The 20,522-nt window shown below is 36.9% G+C and overlaps 2 protein-coding genes across 4 annotated transcripts; both read right to left on the reverse strand.

Moving 5' to 3' along the window:
* Positions 1-1,199: 1,199 nt before the first annotated feature.
* Positions 1,200-4,682, reverse strand: bambib (BMP and activin membrane-bound inhibitor homolog (Xenopus laevis) b). Its single transcript, XM_026206768.1, has 3 exons — positions 4,156-4,682; positions 3,328-3,609; positions 1,200-2,777 (listed from the first exon to the last, which is right to left on the reverse strand). Exons 1-3 carry the CDS (start codon positions 4,229-4,231, stop codon positions 2,362-2,364), a joined length of 774 nt encoding a protein of 257 aa, XP_026062553.1. The 5' UTR covers positions 4,232-4,682; the 3' UTR covers positions 1,200-2,361.
* An 874-nt stretch (positions 4,683-5,556) lies between these two features.
* wacb (WW domain containing adaptor with coiled-coil b) lies at positions 5,557-20,327 on the reverse strand. 3 transcript variants are annotated; one of them, XM_026206770.1, is made up of 13 exons: positions 20,068-20,327; positions 19,825-19,858; positions 18,964-19,156; positions 15,928-16,004; positions 13,992-14,107; positions 13,802-13,914; positions 13,444-13,680; positions 11,347-11,469; positions 10,873-11,018; positions 10,006-10,103; positions 9,566-9,731; positions 7,084-7,211; positions 5,557-6,998 (listed from the first exon to the last, which is right to left on the reverse strand). In XM_026206770.1, exons 1-13 carry the CDS (start codon positions 20,106-20,108, stop codon positions 6,929-6,931), a joined length of 1,542 nt encoding a protein of 513 aa, XP_026062555.1. In that variant the 5' UTR covers positions 20,109-20,327; the 3' UTR covers positions 5,557-6,928. The 3 variants fall into 3 exon arrangements, with proteins under 3 accessions (XP_026062555.1, XP_026062554.1, XP_026062556.1); XM_026206769.1 differs by having other exon boundaries at positions 9,566-9,734; positions 20,068-20,326; XM_026206771.1 differs by lacking the exon at positions 11,347-11,469 and having other exon boundaries at positions 9,566-9,734.
* Positions 20,328-20,522: the final 195 nt, after the last annotated feature.

The following is a 20,522-nucleotide window of genomic DNA, read 5'->3' on the forward strand; positions in this document are numbered from 1 at the left end:
TTTGAGAAATCTAAGTTAATCTGTCTTGCTTTTTTTATTAATTTTTTTTTATTTGTCTGCAGGAACACTGGACAGCCTCCAATTTCTAAGACTCACTTAAACACTTATCTGACATTATCTGACATGTTTGAGCAGGTATTGTAATAGCACTTCATCAGACGAGAATCCACTGTAAGTGTGACATGTTGAGGGCTTTTGTTAACAGGTAATAAAGATTTACTAAGGAAGAGGATTATTAGTATATCTAAAATATCATATAAGGAATTTCAACGCAAATGGAAAACTGATAATAATAAGACCAACAAAGGGCCCAGTTATCAATTCACAAATATATTTCACTGTGAAATAAATCACAAAAAGTGGCACCACCATATCCCCTAGAAGGCAAAAGAAGGGGTGGTTCTGTGTCCCTGATGTAGACTTTCTGGAAAAATGCACATTAAAGAATTTGAGTTTATGTTTTAGAATATATGTGGACCACGGAATAAGTTCCCTGTTATTACTGTCAGAGGAAAATGCCTTTTATCCCATTCACTGCAATAAAGCTTGCATTCTCCTCTAGGGCCAACAATAACTGTTAACTTTTTGTGCAACGAGCCAAAAGCCGAGTGTGCAGTGCCACGATGACTTGGAAAGTGAACAGGGACACATTTTTGAGGAAGCATACGAAAGACGCTGTTAAGACTTGGGATCTCGGAATGGACTAAAATGCAAAATGACAGTAAATGTTAAGTGCATTTACTGCGTTTCCTGCAAAAATAACGAGTAAACCAGTGTCAAGTGCACCTTTGGTCCAGTGGAATTAACAATAAGTAGTGTGAGAGGGTAAGTTTAGACAGAGGATCTAAATTCTTTCCAAAGAAGCCGAGTGAAAGAGTTTAAGTCTGAGTGATCGTGGCCTGGGAATTGAGTCAGTCAGACGTGTAGCGCTACTGTAAAACAAGACATGATTGTAATAGCTACCACACTACACTGCCATGCCCTTATGCTGCTGCTAATGATTGCAATGCCTCAGTCGAGCGGTTGCAACTGTGCACGTGTTGACATACTGAAGCATTAGCCAAGACTTCTCCCTCCGGGGTATAATGAGCTTGTCAATATCATACACAACACTGAGTACTTTTAGTTCTGTTCAGCTTCACACACCCAATGTGATCTCATCGAACAAGAAACAATAAAGATACGAAACACCAAACCGATTCCTTGTTGAACATGTAATATTTACAGTGAAACATCTTTACAGTGAGCACAATCTACAAGCAGGTCAGAGATGACTGGTGAAATGTTAAAGGGATTGTTCGTCAAAATGCTTAAAATCTGGTGATCATTTACTCACCCTCATGACATTTCAGTCTATTATTTTCTGCGGAACACAAATTAATGTATTTGGAGAATGTTTCTGGTGTATGTTTTTTTTCCAAACAATGAAAGTTCAAAACTTTTAACCTCCTTTAGATTATGACACATGCACCGATAAGGTTTGACGTTTTTGGCACATTTGTGCTCTGTATACACAAGTTTATCAATGATTTGATATGATAAACCGTGTAAATTGTTTGGCTTGTTGTTTTAAGTGGACATGATGCTTCAGAAAATTAATAAAATGACTTGAGTTATGGATATGGATGACTTCAATTTATACACAACCTTTATGTCCATTTCAGAGGCACTGTATGATCAAAAACAACAGAAAGCCCATATTTTTGAGTTTGAAAGTGAGTAAATGGTTTCAGAAATGTATATTTTCAGCGAACTATCCCTTTAACATTGAGAGTCATACATTCACACAGCAGCGGTCATCATTCACTGTGAAAATTAGCAAAAACTACCTTACTGATACAACAGCATGTCACCAAGACCTTATCTACCCCTAAAAAGTGTATATTAATACCTTAGATGAATAACATGTATCCTTAAGGTACCTTTGACTATTAGGGCTAAACAAGGTACAAAGATGTCCCTTTGAGGGTACTGCCCCAGTGACAAGATATTGTACCCCTACAATTTTTTTTACAAGTGTTGATACACTGGTTTTACTCCACTATTAAAGCAAATAAACCATGGATTCTTTATACAAAAAGTGCAAATGATAAAACCAAAATACATTTTTTTGGAATCCTTCGGTGATAAAGAATACCAGCACGAAGCCGCTCCTCGTCGCAGCCTATAATACAAGCAGTCTTCTCCTCAAAGTCTCTAATTCAAGTAAAGTGCTTCAAGAGCAACAACCATATGGTTAGAGCTTTCAAGTGTACTCTTTTGAGTTCTTGTTTGTAGTACCTCTTTTAGAACGGTGGAAATAAAACGTATAAAAAGTTTTAGCCAAACAAGTCTCACGGAGGAAAGCAAATTCTTAAGCCATCACACAAACTCCAGCTTGCCTTGGCCACTATACTTTCCCCAGCTGACCAATGAAAGAAGTCTTTGGCTGGTAAGGTCGGACTGCTGAATCTTGTCGCAGGTCAGGCAGCAGTTCTCATGGCCTCCTACTGGAACCATACACTCTAAGTCCAGTTGCGCCACATGACTCTTGGTGAGGTGTTGGCCATGAAAGCTGTAATGAAGGCGAGACAGCATTTCTCTCCGTTGTTGTCGCAGTCTGCGGTTTTCACTGCGCAGCATACGCAGGGCGAGCATGATGAGGAGGACCAAGATGAGGCCGCCGGCAATGGGTACAGTGATGACCGCAGCACGGAACCATACCTCCTTGGAGGAAGGAATTTCCTGTAGTCGTGCAATCACGTGACGGCTACCTTCGGTCTGATGTCGCCGTTTGTCTGAATAAGAATGGAGAACGTTTAGGGCCATTTTTTTATTAAGCAATTGAAGAAAATAATTGACACACACTGTTTTAAATTGTATGTTATTCTGTGGGGCACAAAATAAGCTTGCGATTAAACTGTTTTTGTCAATTCAATAAAAGTCAGTGAGGTCCAAAACAACATGATTTTTCTAAAATAGTCATACAGATTTGTAACAACTACTCATTTTGAAATGAAATGTACTCTCTGTTTCACAACCATCAACCAATCACAGTGGGGAAGTGGTTTCTAAATATTGCAAATTTGATGAATAAGCTCCATTTCAGATCTTGCCTATGCACATTATTAAAGACCAGAATATACGAAAATAAACAAAATATTAGAAAATATAAGCTGTGGATTACTCATTGACGAGACAAATTGATAAATTGGCAGATTCAGAAAGGTAGAATTCAATAGGTACTTCTGTTAACTGGTCAAGTGGGCATATTTAATGACTAAAAATCTAAAATTGTCTGATTTCTGACTATCACTAGTAATAACTAAAGAATATTCCTTCTCATACCATGAATTTCACTTCCTCTGTATGTGACATCTTGCAGGCCTCTGTAATTGCACATATCCTCATGGCAACACTGAAGTGTGGCAGATCCATGAATGGTGTCATGGGTAGACTCTGGATGGCAAGTTTTTCCAGAGTTCAACAGAGGGTCGTAGCATCCATGAGATAAAGGAGACGTGGCACTTTGAGGGTCCAAGGTGCGGGTGAAACAGGCATTCAGCTCTGATTTGCACATGTAACCGGTGGCCACACAATGGGGGGCATCGCAGTAACACCGTATTTCTCCTGTTTCAAGAAAAGAGAAATTATTAAAAGAATCAACTTCACTCCAACTGAATACTTAAAATAACTTAAAAATAGATATTAATTAATTTCCGAACTTAAAACCTGTTTAAAGCCTAGTTCCCAAACTGATTATTATTATGTATTTTTTTTATTAAAATAAAAAGTCATATGATCCCATGTTTGGAATTTAGCTTTAAGACTTTTGGTTCTTGTAGCTCTGACAGAACAATACATAATTTAGTATTGATATTTGTACTTTTATACATTATATTTGTAGCTACACACACCCGGCAATGCAAAATAAACGAGCTAATAAGATATACAAAATAAATAGCTGTTCAAAAAAACTTTGGTCACTCTATACATTAGCGTTCATGTTACATTGTTATTACTGTGTAATAATACACAATTATTAATACTCATATTTATTGTAGCTGTAAATACACTTCGTTGGTTTTATTAGAAATGCAATTAATCGTAGTTCCACTAAATAATTATTATATAAATCTGGAGACTCTTCTGACCATATAAACAGTATTCACGCACCTTTAGTGAGGAGAACAGCCATCGCGCACAGCTCGAGCTGAAGCCAAATGGAAACGAGACTGCTGTTCCGCTGCATTGGACAAAAACACTTTCTTTGCCTTTCAGATTCGCATCTATACGGACTTTATAGCCAGAAACACTGTATTAGTGTCCACGATGTGTTCCAACTTGCTTCGTTAACTTTTCGTAACATCTTTGGATAGAAATGATCACATCGTAGTTTAGTCCTCGCTGCTCTTCAAGACTTCCAGATAAAATCATCGGAGCACAGAAAAGCCGACGTGGAGTTGTTTGAATACAATTTAAAAACCCATGTTAGACACAATCCATCTTTGTTTGAATTCGAACGCGAGATTGTCAAGACTTCTCAACTATTCAGAAGGATAATCTCCTGTATACAGTCCGCTTGGGTGCTCTTAAATGTAGGAGACTTGAGAATGAGAGCAGCTCCTCCTATAAGAGTCATCGAGCCGCTGGGACTGTTCATTCACAGGCGTGAGTTGTGACTGTTGCCTCCCCATGTGCCCATGCACAGCTAATACAGCTTAACCCTCGTTCTGCAGAAAAAAGCTTCGACTTGTAACTTACAGTGACCCCTGTGTGTAAAAATACCAATTGATAACGGTTTAATATGTTCTTATTTTTCTCTTTATCTAATCGAATCCAATTGTTCCTTAAACACGTTTAAGTTCATGAATTACTGCAAAACAGAATAAAATGTACCTCAGATATCCTTTTAAAAAATATTTTAATGCATCTTATTACCTTCTTGAATGTAATAGTAATTTTAGTAGTAGTAGTTTTCAGAATAAAATTAAAAAGTTGAATCTCAAAACCGTGAAGTCAATGTGTGAAGTGTTCAAATATGCAGATGATCTTGTAAACCCAGTACCTGGAAGATTGTTTCTGAGAACAGTGGGCAGTTTAACTGCTCAGGACAAACAAAAGACCCATGAACAATTATCACAAAACATAAAAAAACAACCCATTAAGAATAAAACTTACATTATATTTTGAATAGGTCATTAATAATTATTATTTTGAATTAAGTTTTAATTTTGCAAGCATCAGTTGTGTGAAACATAGAGCGCAGTACTAAAATGCATTTTTTTAACCACCTTATTAAAATAAAGACTCCGCAACTATATCAACGTATGGCTACAACTATAAGTACAGTATATAATACATGGTTACTACTTACAAAACAGATAAGCAGACTCTTATTATTAATCCTAGGGATCTGAAACACTAAAATGGTCAGATCCCAAGTGCACATAAATCATTCCACAGAAAAGCTAACATGGAAAAATATTCAAGCATGTGTTCCGAGTTCTTCTAGTTCATGACTACATGCAGCCGTCTTAAACCAAAAGATACACAAAAGCAAACGTACCAAAAACATAATGTGGTAATTGTTTATTTCCTGTAGCTTTTAGAAACCATATACAAAGCAACATACCCATCTCTATTCTGAAAGTGTACTCCATTTACAGCCTATCACGTTAAAATTGGTCAAACCCTGCATCAGAAGGCAGTGCAGACAAAGAACAATGGAGCAAAACTATGAATGACATTGCAAACATCAAAGAGGAATCACCAGTTTAGCCTTTTTTCACATCTTTGTCAAATACAAATTGACAAGTTGACTAAATGCTTAAGTTTTTTTCTTTATTAGTTTTTTTTTTTTTTTTATAGACTGGTTGATATTTTACGTAAAAGATGAGGAAAAACTTGATCTGATCCTGTATGTCTCCGTACTCTTCCTCTAGTAGGTCGGCTTGGACAGTCCTTGTGGTCCTCTTTTGTCCATGAAGGATGCATTTTTGATGTGCAGCCACAGCTGTATAAAATATGGAGTTCTCTCATTGTATCCTCCTAATTTGGGCAATATGGGAATGATTAAACTCAATTTTATGAGTAAAGAACAATTGAGCAATACAAACAAATAAAAAATATTAATACACCAAAAAAAAATTGCTGGGGTGCAGCATGAAAAAAAAATCTCTGTTATATGTGTAACAGCCCGGCAAAGAGCAAGGAACATCGAAGGCAGATAGTGACATCCCCTGTATCAGGGTCAGAAACTCAGAAAATGTGCGTCTATCGCTTCGGCGATAAAAGCTTTTAAGTGCCACGTCACCAATTCAGAAATTTTTAGCACCCATTAGTTTTTCTGCAGTGAATTAAGGAAGGTTACTTTTGCGTCCTATGTAATCCTTCTGATGGGTAGAGAATCAGCCAGTCATGCCTAACTTTTGAGAAATCAGAATTATATTGGGTTTATTTGAGTTGGTCACTTTGATAAATGCCAGTGCAGCTGGAAGCGTCCTTGTGCACAGATAGCCCTTCTGACATCATTCATTATCACTGTCAGTCACTGGAGGATAAGGGGATATTAGGTCTCTAGTGTGACAGTGAACTTTATGATCCGTTAACACAGGCATAACCCTGAAAACCAGCACATGAATCACCAGATCCACTGCACGATTACTCAAAGATTAGTCTGAGTTGGAGAGCGTCTCTAATGACCTGTGGATCTGAGAATAGAGAAGCAATGTACGTCAAAGGACTGTGAAATTAATCTACGACCTCAGGGCCTTGTGTTGCCTTGAGAAGCACTTTTGGAAGCTTCCTTTCTCTCTCTGTCCCATTTCAGGCATTGCAGCCTACAGTTCGACTGCGAATCTGAGAGCTCGGGCTGAGAGCAGGGGTCCAAACAACCAGGGGCTGGCAATGTTTGGAGAGAGACTGCCATGAGCTCCACAGCCATCTCTCAAACCATGAAGGAATTCTGATTTTTCAGTTTGTCAAGTTCTTTGATCTGCTGTCTCAGAAACAGAATCCTGTGTGAAAAGAAGAAAAAAAGATTCAGAAAAGGTCTTTTCATTGTGTAAATTTGTTCATTCTATTCAAATCAGGGTTACAGACCTTTGCTCTCTCAATGTGGCCTGGATTTCACATACTCGCACTAAAGAGCGAAGGTTCTTAAGTTCAGTGCAGATCTCTGACATGTAAAGGGTTCCCATGTTGTGGATATCCTCACGTGACCGCGACGCCTGGGTGACAGGAATTTAAGATGAAGAGGAAGAGAAATTCAATAGCTGGAAAACTGATATCTGATCTTTAGGGGCCAGTTGTTCAAAAAGCTTAATCTGGATCAGAATGATCTGGATTTGGAAATCTCATGGTCATCATCATCAGGTAATTAAAAGATAAACTGATTGACCAGATACACACCTTTTCATATTACCCAATCTGGATTACTCTACAAAGTCCCTAAAGGGATATGATGTAAAAATAATAATAATCTATGTATGTATGTATGCATGTGTGCACGTTTGCATTCTCTCAGAAAATGTTTTGCATTTGTGACCCTGGACCTCAAAACCAGTCGAGAGTTTCAATTTTGGAAAATGTAGTTTTATAGATCATCTGAAAGCTGAATTATTAAGGGGGGGGGGGGGTGAAATGCTCATTTTCACTCAATCTCCTGTTAATCTTGAGTACCTATAGAGTAGTACTGCATCCTTCATATCTCCAAAAAGTCTTTAGTTTTATTATATTTATAAGAGTAAAATAGTCTGTGCCGATTTTTTTCGGAAAAACATGAGCCGCTGGAGGTGTGACATGTGGGCGGAGCTAAAGAATCACGAGCGCGAGTAGGCTTTTGCGTTGAGAGCGTTTGGAAGCTGTGACATTACCGTGAGGAAAAAACCATCATCCAAAACAAACCATGGCCAACAGTCAGATTCAGCCGTTTATTTATGATCCAGAATCAGATCCCGAGGCTGAAACTGAACGAGAGCAGCAGCAGCAACGACTACAGCAGGACGTCTCTATGTGGTATTTATTGAAACTGTATATATTTGCTTAGCGGTTTTGGAAAATGACTAAGTTCCACTTTATGTCGTCTTTTTTTTTTTCTTTAAAGGTGTACAAGGTTTACTTGATGTGCTTATGCGCCGATAGCTAAGTTAACAACACAGATATTGGAAGCAGTTTTACTCACCGCCTGCGGTTCAAACATACGATCGTGACCCTTTTTCGTTGGGATTGCATCACCCTTAAGAAATAAACGATACGCAAATCCGTCGTCAAACTGGGACTTGTTTGTAAAACAAGCATCTTCGAAATGCAGGGAACAAATAAAAACACTTGCACAACTCCGTTGATGCTCTGTAAAAATAAACTCCGTCCACTGGTCCCTTAATGTTTTTTTTTTTTTGGTAATTTGTGCAGGGTTGTCTTGCCCTCGCAACCAAAAACACACTTCTTTTGTGACATTTCCCTCTCGCTGTGATCACTGAATGTCTGTGCTCTGCTCTACGGGCACGGGTGCGCTCTTCCGGGAGAAGTGCTCTTAGGACCCATATAAGGAAATTCCATTTAACATCACACAGAGCCATACTCGAAAAAAACTTTCCGAAACTTGTGACAAACCGGAAGGAGTATTTTTGGAACAAAAATACTCCTTCAAACGTACAACTTAATTTTTTAAACTTTGTCCATGTTTAGCATGGGAATCCAACTCTTTAACAGTGTAAAAAAAACTCAGTATGCATGAAATAGCATTTCACCCCCCCTTTAAGATTTCCATTGATGTATGGTTCGTTACGATAGGACACTGTTTTCCTAATGATTGTTGTTCAGTTGCTTTGATGCAATGTATTTTGTTTAAAGCACTATATAAATAAAGGTGACTTGACTCTAAAATATGCTAACGACTATATGAAAATCTGGAATATGATGGTGCAAAAAAAATAAAATAAATAAATTTCAAAGTATTGAGAAAATAGCCTTTAAGTTGTCCAAATAAAGTTCTTCTGCATATTGTGCACCAAAAATTAAGTTTTGATACATTTGCAGTAGGAAATTTTCAGAAATTTCTTAATGGCACATGATCTTTACTTAATATCCTAATGTTTTTGGCATAAAAGAAAAATCAATCATTTTGACCCATAGAATGTATTGTTGGCTGGTTTTGTGATCATAGTAGTAGTAGTAGTGAATAACTACTTATTTATTTATTTTTTTAAATAATAAAACACTTTAAATTAGATAACTTTCTTGTTTGATATTGATAGCTTTTATGGCATTTGGGGATATATAACATAACAAATGTTGCATTTTTTAACCAGTTTTAAAGTTTTATTATATTTTTGTATCTTGAAATCCACCCTTCTAGTAAGTATAATCAGATTTTTTTTTTTAAATCAACGGTTTCCCAATCTCACTAAAAACTATTGAATAACACAGATTATTTGAACCAGATTTAGATTTCTGTCGAACAACCAATCTTCAAGATTTCAAGATTTGTTCTAATCCGATAGTCGAAATCTGATCAGATTCCATTTGAACAACTGGCTCTAGAAGATCAATGAACAGCTGAGAGACAAAGGCATGCTCGTACCTGCTTCTCCACATGTTCTGCAGGCCAGCCTTGAACATGCTTGATGAGATTTTCATCAAAGTGCAATGCTAGAGAAGGTGTGAAAGTGCTTTGGGTACGAGACGTGCTGCCTGAGGCGGGGACGCTGATGCCCGCACTAACATTAGAGCCCGACAAGCCCTCTTGACTGCTATAAAAAATTAAATGCATAAATAAATAGAATTTTACAATTAGAACCACTGAAATAGATGCATTTTGTATACTACTACTACTAATAATACTATGTTTAAAAATCAAAGTATAAAATCAAAGTCAAAGGAAACCAAAATTGCCATCAACATTCTCCAAAATGTATGTGTTTGGTTGCATTTCAGCACTGAACAGGTAGATGGTGCTGTAAGACAACATTTGACAGCCTGCTTCAACAGCCAAAAGATGAGTTCCTACTGAGAGATTCATACATTTGCCTGTGAAGACGGGGATCACTGAATTCCAGAGGTTTGTCAGAGCTGACAGACTGCTGGGAAGTTGATCCTTGTCTTTGAATTGATGCGCTGGCCTGAAATTGAAGAACAAAAGCTTAAATATGACCAGAAATGTGTTGGGACATAAAACATACACAGTGGTCCCAAAAAGTATTTTGACACTTGCGCAACACTTAAATGTGCGAATATTATTGCAACTAAATATCAAACCGATATGACATTTATACTGTACATAGGCGTTTCTTGAACTTTAGAGCCCTTTTTCTAAAGACCAAAATTTTATCTTAAATCTACACAAATCCATTTTAAAAACCCAGAAACTATTCAATTTAATTTACACTACGTGTAGAGTCTACTTCTTGAAAGTCAGAACCAGTCGGCATATTTTGGGTAGTTGTGTTTACAAATTAGCTTCAGACTATAATTCCATCAAATCAGAGGATATCAAACAAGTTTGATTTTAGATTATTTTCTTTGGTTATGCGTCTCCTACCTACATTGTGCAAGTAACTTTGTGAGTTTGTTGTGTTTGTTGTAACCTCTTACAAAGGTTGATGCCTAGTGTTTGTTCAGATTTTAAAAGTCATACAGTGACTCTAGCCTTGATGTGAACAACAAACCTTTTTTTTAATTTTTTTTTTACCAAATTACTTTGGGACCAGCTGGTTGAAAGTAACTACAAAAAAAAGGACTTAAGAAAACAGGTCAACAAGCTGTAGCATCCTCTGTTTACATATGTCACATGGATTGATCTTTTGTTATCTAATGCAATGACATGTCCAAACACTCTGAGGCCACCATAACAGAAGTTTAGGCAATGACAAACTACTAGCTGCTACTGACCTTTGGTTGTGAAGAAAAAGATGCAGAGCTGAGCAGGGGTTTAGAGACAGCATTGGTCTGAGGTGTGCTGACTCTGGGAGACACGTATGACCTCGGCGAAGAGGCATCTGATGCTAATGACATGGGAGACTGACCGGACTGTTGAGCTGTTCAATAGAAACAGAGTTATAGAAATTATATACGGAATCTGTTAAATACATTTAATTACAACAAGAAACCATATGTACTAAATCCTACTTTAATTACTACTGAATTAACACCATTTGAAAAAAAAATAACAAATTCTAAATCTTGTAGCTTAACCTATTGAGAATTGTTCAAGATGTTTTGTGTCCATTGTCTTGGGTGTGTATAAACATACTTAAAAGTGCTGTCATATATGGTGGCATCGTTCCTTTACAAAATGAGGATTAGTTGCTCTGCAGCACAACATCAGTTAGGAGAGGTGTGAATTGACTGGGACTTCAGCCGTACCTTGTGTGGAAAGCTGAGCAGCTTGGGAAAGCAGAGTAGTGACGTTGAAAGCGGACGGTCCGGCAGTGAGAAGCTTATGAAGCATAGACTGTAAGGAAGCTTGTGTGACGGCGGCTGTGAGGACTTGGAGGAAGACAAAGACAGAAAAGGACACACACTGTGTCAAAGCAGTCGTACACACTGAAAGCAATCTGAAAAAGGCTCTGTCGGTGAACATCAAGCCTGGTCGGCTTACGATATGTTCACCATGCGGAGAGATGACGTCACATATTTTTAAAAAAGCAGTTGTCAAAGTGGAAAAACAGTCTGAGCATGTTTTAGCTACCTGGATGGAGGTCTAATTGTGTTTCATACTACAGGTAGATGCATTTGTATAGATTTTTATTAGATGTGTTTTATTAGAACACAAAAACTCACCTCACAGATTGATGTCATTTTGGAATGCATTCTAACAATATATAGGTATTTTTATATATTATGAGCATAGGCCGATGGTTTTTCTTTTCGGTTGATGTGTCTAAAGTGGTGCATTTATGCATCCCTATTTGTAAGAATATCTTAAAAAAATAAAATAAATACCTGTTAAAGAATAAAGTTCTTATATTCATTTTCAAATGATTTATTAATATTTTGGTAAGCATGGAAAACAATATTTAATCAGTTGTTATGCATGTGTTTTTAATATCGTTAAATTAAATAGCATGGTGTGTGAACCTGCTTTATATCGGCCACCCTGGTCTCGAAGATAACTGCAGTTTAAAGGGTAACAAAACAATACTGCATAAACACTAATCTATGAAACATCTCTGATCAAGCATCTCTGATCAAGAGCAGATTCTACTCTTCCTCCCTAGAACAACAACTGTCCTGAATATGGTAGAGTAATACGGATTTAAAACTGCAGTCTTTATTTGAGCAAATACGGATTCTCAAAATCTCAAGATTGATCATTTACCTTACACACATTAATGCACCTAATTGAAAAGAACAAACTGAATGGAACTGGTAGCTAGTTGCGATTTAGAAACGGATTTGGAAATAATCTGTAACCCGGCCTTACCTCTATATTATTTATGCTTGAATCACGTGATAAATAGGAAATTAAAACAGAAAAATTACAGTGTGTAAGCAGCATGAAAAGTTACAAGACTGGAGAAAAACTAACAAGATCTGATCTCTTAACTTTAAAGAAATGCACAAAGAAAAGTTTGTTTTAAGAAGAGCAAGATGACAAGAATGATTAGGGTGATTTTGTAGGAGAGTTCATCTGCATAGAAAACAATAATACCAAATAAAAAGCACATGTTGTATTCCCAATATGTATTACAAACGTACATGTAAGTTACTAATAATCTATATATTCTAATTGTTTGACCACTATAAAAAATAGTGTAAATCCACTTTAAAGTCCAGATAATAATTGATGCAATTTACTATATGGGATGCTATCTGGGAACACTTGGACATTTTCAGGAAATGCAAAAAATAGGTTGTATGTAAATTTATTTGTCAAAATTAGGTAGGGATTTATTGCAGCAAGCGGAAAGGACTGTTTTTCATATTAAGAACAAGCTGTGGAGGTGCTTTCTCTTAACACCACAAAAACAGTTAACCTATGAAAATAAATCACGTAACATATAATAAAGGTGTATCGATGCACATTTCCCACCAGTCCTGTGTAAACTACGCCACGCAAAGTTTTGTTTTATTTATTTAAATATCGTGAGATGGCAGAGTGCAAGACAAAAAAAAAATCTCACTTTAAACCCATTTTTCTAAAAAATTCCACTCCAGAAAATCATAACTATCAGCCAATTTCAGATAACCATAACTTTTGTTACTTTCAAGCTATGGACAAAATTAAAGGAAAGTGTTTTAACTCACCTTTCATATGGTATCAAAACATAATAAAAGGTAAAATTCACCCTGTGTTGGGTTTTCCTAGATCCCATCACATATTTATTAAATTTGGACACTCTTAATTCTGAATTCTTAAAGTGCAACAGATCGATGCATTTAACTTGTAAATGTACTGACTATATGGTGTACCCCCTATAGTCTCACAAAATCCTTTGGGAATCACTGCGCAGCCATTACCTTCATTAATTTTGCCCATGTCTACATTGCCGTGGTTCATCTGCAGGGTGGCCTGGAGCGCAGGCAGCAGCTGTCGGAGGAGTGCTGGGTCCTGAAGCAGAGTGGAGGTTGAAGCTTGCAGGGCTGGGGACACAGGCACTGTGGAGGACGAAGAGGAGCTGGACGTGCTGGAGGGGTTTATGGACAAAGGCTGAGAATAACCAGTGCTTGATAATGGCTTCTCCGCTAAAGTAGATTCTGGGAGAAACAAAGTGATTGTGAAAAAAACAAGACAAATGTGATAAGAACCACTGAAACCATCAGCAAAGTGAACTTCTACCAACTTAATACCACTTACAAATGCGTTTCTGCTACTTACTTGTACTACTGAGGGCACTTGTGGCACTGGCCTGCATCGCCTCTTGTCTGTAGTCTCTGTCTTTGGGAAAACTGTTAACCACAGTCTTGGCACCTTCTCTCTGCCTTTGTTCTCTGTTCAGACAATAGGTCTGGTGTCAGTGCATGGTTTGAAGAAGAGACGCAGCTACAGGGGATATAAAGCAACTCACCTCTCCAACCATTCTTTAGGTTTCTCCCACTGAGAGACCTCTGTTCTACAGTTATAGTAGTACTTCTTGCCAGACGAACTGATATGCTCCGACCAATCATCTGCTGGCTCGCGAGGCTGGAAGAGACAGGAAATATGTAGGCACATCAAGAAAGAAAGTAGAAAGAAAGACCAGGGAAATTTGTCATTTGAGAGAACATTTGGCATAGGGATAAGTCAGGATGATTTATGTGTTTTTTTTTTTTTTTTTTTAGCAACAGTCCTTTAAATATCCCAGTATAGCAGAGCTATGCCATATGAAAAAAAAAAAGAAAACGATAAATTTTGTGATTTCGATTTCACAGACATGCTTTACAGTCATAAAATCATTCAGTATGAATTTGAAACAAATTTTCCAAAAGAAAAACATTTACAGCTTTATCAAAAAGGTGTAACATGTCTCTAGAAGATTTTAACCATAAATCAGATTTTTTTGTGAAAAAAATCTGGGATTTTTTTTGGCCACATCGCCCAGCCCTAGAGTACAGTATCCATACAGTAAATTCACATTTAAACTCAATAAATATCACTTTGTTTTCCTAACTCCACGAGTGCCATCTATTATTGTCTTGTTTATCTAAAAGTGCACTTTCTTTGTTTTAAATCTAGCCAAAAAGCCAAGTGTTGACTGTGAAACAGTAGTCATTAATTACATGCATTTATTGTGTTATTACTACATTTCCGTGTCAACCTATGTTTTTATTTTTCTGAAAAACATTTGCGGTCAATTTAATTCAACGTGTGCAGCACATTAGAAATGGACTCCATGCTGAAACATCGCTGCATGACTGCTGCAGACGCATCACTTCAGTGCACTGCTGGACCCCAACCACACACTCTGAGCCTTTAACATGGGCAAGGAAAAAATATGCACCGCATACACACCACAGATGGAGTGTGTGAACCTGGCGTTAAGTCTGTATGCCCGGTCTATTCTGTTCTGGTGCTCTATTTAGGCGTGCTGCATTCTGATTGGTTCGGATAGTGTATGGCGGGAGGTCGGGGCCACAGAAAATAGTGCTATAAAGTGATTTATAAATCGCACACTCTGACACACACAAATCATTTTTTTTATGACTATTTCGATGAATCACACAGCCCTCCAGTATAGTCAGTTCAACCTTACAGTTGGATCTCACTGTTTACCAAGTTTTGAGGAATATTAGTAAATTGTTTGAATACCCCTTGTTTTATTTACAGCACTCTGCTATTAATAAACATATTGATGCAATTCTGAAAATAAACTAAAATATATACCACAGTAACATTTTGTTAACATATTTGAAATCAGAGATGAGGGTATCTCACAAAAAATCATTTGGATGCACACGATGGATGAGTTTGGATGAGTTTTACCAAAAAAAGCAGGGCTGCAACAGTTAATCGATAAAAACTGTAATAATCACTCAGCGGATAACTCAATTGTTATGGTTATAACTGTATATGTAAATGTTCAAAAGTATTTCCATCTTAGTTTTCATCTATGTAATTTTATTGCCAATGTGTTCGCAGCTTATAACCAAATAAAAAACAAAACATTCCCTGACTTCCTAGGTAATCGATGACTAAGTTAAGAACTCGGGATATATTTTCAGGAAGACATAAAACAATTGCCTATTTACAATGTTCAGGATAATGCGAATGTGTAATGCGAAGAAAAACACTGTCAGATATACTCTATCATCTCAAATATATATATATATATATATTTTTTTTTTACCATAAACCAATCATGAGAGAAAGCGAGTCTGCAACACCCGGAAGAGTGGTTGCTAATCACAACGGTTGTTATCGGAGAATAACGCCACAAAATGTTGCAAATATCTAATTGCACAGGCTTCCTTAAATTCCATAACACATTCTAGTTCTTCAGACAACCCACTGACTAATCAACTTACCATCTCTGAAGCTCTGTTTGGATGAGGGTGAGAACTGGATGCATGATGGGAGTTTTCTTGTGGAGAAGGACTGACACCTGAAACATAAATAACAAACCACTAATCACGTGAAAGCCTGAAGACTTTTACAGAACATAATTCACTGAAACAAGACAGTACTCTAGGCTTCCATTTAACACTATGGTCAGCTAGTTTATAGGGTTGAGCTGACAGTCCTGTGGCTGAACGGTGGAAACATGGCCTCATGACAGGACGAGATTCTGTTTCCACTGATCTCCAAATTGTGTGACCCTACATACTACTTTTTAGGCTTGTGTTTTTTTACATTTGAAAAAAAGGGGTTAATTCTTACTATAATATTTTCATGCCAAATAAAAGTTTCAGTCTACACCAAGACTGAAAATACACCAGAGATCTGAAAATAACAATTAAAAAAAGGTCTTAACGTGCAACACAACCTATCAGAGAAAAGACCAATGCTAAGAGGGCTCTGATGAGTTGAAATGAAAAGATAAATAATACGATGCACCTGCTGCAGCCTCATGGCTGTGGCAATAACAGGAAATAAGACAGCATGAAGGAAGCACAAGAGAGTATCCTGTGTTTTAATGCTGCTTTATTTACTAAAATCTAGCAATTAAATCTGTTTTATAAAAACATTTAAAAACTATTATCATGTCAGTCAATTTTATTATAGACGGATTTTAGCCTTCTTGTATAATCCTTTAGCCTTTTATATATAATCCTACAACTTCCAAATGGTGTTTTGGTTTATAACACGTCAAATTTCAAAAGTAATAACATTAATAACACAGAATTCTAAAATGCAAGACCGCAAACTAGAGATTCATCAAACCATGTATTATGTCAGTTATCGGCAGATTTAATTATATTATGTATTACATTTTAACATGGTTATGCAAAGGTAGCAAATCTCAAAATGGATATCCATTTCACATATACTGGTTTAGATAATACTACAACTAAAATAACCAAATAGACTCTTAGTATTTAAAATTAAAAGTTAACTAAGACAAAACACCTTAGTATATAACTAACATTATAATAATATTAATAGCAATAACAACAAGACAAAAAATACTGGATTATAGGAATCAGGTAGAAAGTTGCTATTTTAATATTGATGTAACCCTAGCAGTGATGGGAATAACGGCGTTCTAAATAACGGCGTTACTAACGGCATTACTTTTTCCAGTAACGAGTAATCTAATTGATTACTCTTCTCATCTTAATAACGCCGTTACCGTTACTGCCAAAAAATGCGGCGCGTTACTATAACTGATGATGAAGCTGTTTTTTTTTTTCATCAGACCAACTAGATCTCTGAGCGAGAGGCAAATACTTTTTTTTACTGTTCTTCCTTGGTTAGTGGGCAGAGCACGAGACAAGCGCATAAATGCTGACGATTGGCTGAGGTAGAGTAAAATTTCACTGTAAGCCAATCAGAGGTAGAGTTGGGCGGGTTTTCGAAAGCACGCATAGTAGTGATGGGAATTCGGCTCTTTTGACTCAGCTCACTGAAAAGAGCCGGCTCTTTGGCTCACAAACGGCTCTTTAAATGACTTTGACTATAATATTTCATTTTTTATTACATAATTATTTAATTTCTATAGGCTAAATTTGAAAAAAAATTAGTTGGCTCTTCAGATATGCGAGCCAGCTCCCGAAGTTCAACTAAAAAAGCCGGCTCTTAGAGTCGGCTCATTCGCGAATCGCGAACGACTCCTCAAAAGCTCATTTGCGAACGAGTCGATCCATCATCACTAACGCTCATTCGCGAACGACCCATCATCGGACAGGACAGGACACACAACGAACAACACAAGCCAGTCAGTCAACGAGAGACAGGTATGGCGACGAGCCCAAATAATCCAAAAGTAGCCTTCTCTAAATAGAAGTATATACATTACTTTTTCCTTCAAGAAATTAAAGAAACAATAAAAGGAAATATCAAAAGTTCCCAAAAATCTATCGTGTTATTTGCATTGATCCACTATATAAACATAATATCTACATACATGCCATTTGATTGGAGGCTAGTCTCACTTTGTCCCACAGCAACTTTTTTTTTTTAGATGTGTGTACAATGTTTCATGTTTCTGTTAATAATGTATTGTATTAAGTGTCCATTTCATTATAATATTCAGATTTATCATAAATAATTGAACATGCACATGTATTTTAAGTTCCTTTAAAGAGGGGTAGAGGTGGGGTCACGTTTGAGCATTTAAAATTTAATTTTACTTGAAAGTAACGCAATAGTTACTTTCTTAAGTAACTAGTTACTTTAAAAATTTGTAACTGAGTTACTAATTTAGTTACTTTTTGGAAGAAGTAACTAGTAACTGTAACTAATTACTTTTTAAAAGTAACTTGCCCAACACTGAACCCTAGCAGTAAATGAAATAAACCTATATTAAAAAACACAGACCTGTAAACCAAACCATACCAACTAAACACATAATATGCGTAAAGCATCAATACAAACAGTTCTATTAAACTCAGAATCGCTTGTTACAGTTCCAGATTGTGACGAATCTAATTTTAGTGTCATCGGAAATGCAGGTTTCATTGCAATGCAATTAATAAAAGTTATGCTTTAATAGCAGTGCTGAGATGACTTTTCACATTGTGTATCATCACCTACAGTAATCTGAGTTACTGATAACGCCTAAACAAAAGCATAAACTAAATTTAGTTCAAAAATAAAAGTTTGACACACATAACAAGCACCTAGTTGTGAAATGTTTCTGCCAGTGGGTGCCGTTTACGGTCTCATAATGTTACTCACTGATATCTACCTCCAAACCCGTGGTCAGTGCACTCTTAATTATAATGTCCAGCATAACCGCAACTAAATATATATTTATATACTACCATGTATAATTATTTACCACTGTGAATAATGTTTCCCCTTATAAGGATTTTGGGGTTCTGAGGTATTAAGGACCATATCATACAACCATAAAACTTTAACCATGTGCATGTGGAACCTCTCCTCACTCGAGTTCTTACCGCTGTCCCTCTCACGGGTCCGGTGAACGTGGAGTGCTTTCGTTTGGCTGTGCCCTGTTCCGTCACTGTGCTTGTTGTCTGGACTGTCTGATCGCCGCAGCATTTTAGCCGGTGGTGTGGAGTCTGCCGGATCTCGCATCTTGTCATGACGATGGTCATTTGACGAGTGACTCTTTGACTGATATTTGACAGACTGCAAAATACAATGTAAGAGAGAAGGACTGCAAAGATCCACAAAGCATGAAGTTTTATTCTGGCAGAGAAAAGCAGGCTAAAATAAATGTAATGTTATGTAATCACTAAATGTAATTTTTTACGTTACTGTACTACAAATGCCATGAAAGAGCACCTGGTGCTTAAAAAAATAAATAAATAAAATAAATCAATAAATATATTAGTATGTTAATTAAAACTAGATAGGGAGCTAGTTGATCTGCACTCTTATTGGTGTTTTAATCATTAAGTCGCTTTGCTATAAAATGTAATACTAGATCTTATAAGGCCTAACAGTAAATGAAAACGATGTGCTATTAGTTTTTATTTGTTGTGAATGCATTAATTAGGATAGCTAACTACAAAACAAGACGAGAGCTCTCTAGTCACACCATTATCTCTATATGAGCTACTATTTTAGTTTAATTGTAGAACAATTTGCTAAAAACAAATTACTGACCTCTATTATCTACAAAGTGTGACACGTAATGTATATCACAGATTAAGTTAGCAAACAGGAACTAGGCCTGTGAGCACTAACGTTAGTGTTATGCTAAAACCGGTTAACGTTAATCCAATTTTGACACTATTTCGGCTTTTCTCCCAAATATGTTTCTACTTTCAATGATAAGATACTTCTCTGTGTACCTGGTAGGCTTGAGGATCTCTTCGCTCATTACACCTGTGAAAGACAAAAAAGTTAATATAGTCAGAAACGCGCTATCTGCTAGCCAGCTACAATGCTAACGTAGAGAAATGGAAAACAACTCGCTATTAGAGGGGGGAAAACTACTTTGAAACAATTTCTTCGAACAAAATATGCACTTCGTTTAGGCTTTAAGCGATTAACGTTAACTGAAAGGTGAAAACTGGAGGTAAATGTGTGATTACCCATCATTGAGTCTGGATGGATTCGTTGCATGCATTACCATTAATGCTGCAATGATGTGGAAGTGAAGTGTTACTACTACTGAAGCAGTTCTGCTGCACTACAGCTCTCTTTGGTGGAACTGCCTGCAAACACACACTACAATATCGGTAAAAGTAACTCTGCTGCAGTGCTGCTTCGCTATTCGGGAAAGAGCTGACGGTCCATCTCTTCGTTTTGCTCGTGACTGCGCCCCGCGAGTGCACGAGCAGAGTCTAGTGCTCGCGATCAGCGCCCGACGTGCACGAGCAGACGACTGCAACCCAGCGCTCGTGCACCTTTTCCTTTGCTACTCACGAAGCGACAGTATTTTGACATTATTTTTATTCATTACACACATACTGATATATTTCAAATGATTATTTATTTAATTTTGATGATTTTAACTGACAACTAAGGAAAATACCAAATTCAGTAT

This window comes from Carassius auratus, chromosome 27 (genome assembly GCF_003368295.1).
Source record: "Carassius auratus strain Wakin chromosome 27, ASM336829v1, whole genome shotgun sequence".
In the NCBI taxonomy this organism is placed as follows: Eukaryota; Metazoa; Chordata; class Actinopteri; order Cypriniformes; family Cyprinidae; genus Carassius; species Carassius auratus.

Coding starts and splice junctions, on each gene's coding strand:
- bambib (XM_026206768.1), bottom strand. CDS start 4,231: ATGCAGCGGAACAGCAGTCTCGTTTCCATTTGGCTTCAGCTCGAGCTG. Junction 3,610..4,155: donor GGCTGTTCTCCTCACTAAAG/GTGCGTGAATAC, acceptor TTCTTGAAACAG/GAGAAATACGGTGTTACTGC. Junction 2,778..3,327: donor CAGAGGAAGTGAAATTCATG/GTATGAGAAGGA, acceptor ATTCTTATTCAG/ACAAACGGCGACATCAGACC.
- wacb (XM_026206769.1), bottom strand. CDS start 20,108: ATGGTAATGCATGCAACGAATCCATCCAGACTCAATGATGG. Junction 11,019..11,346: donor TGCTCAGCTTTCCACACAAG/GTACGGCTGAAG, acceptor TCTATTGAACAG/CTCAACAGTCCGGTCAGTCT. Junction 9,735..10,005: donor CCCCGTCTTCACAGGCAAAT/GTATGAATCTCT, acceptor AATTTTTTATAG/CAGTCAAGAGGGCTTGTCGG.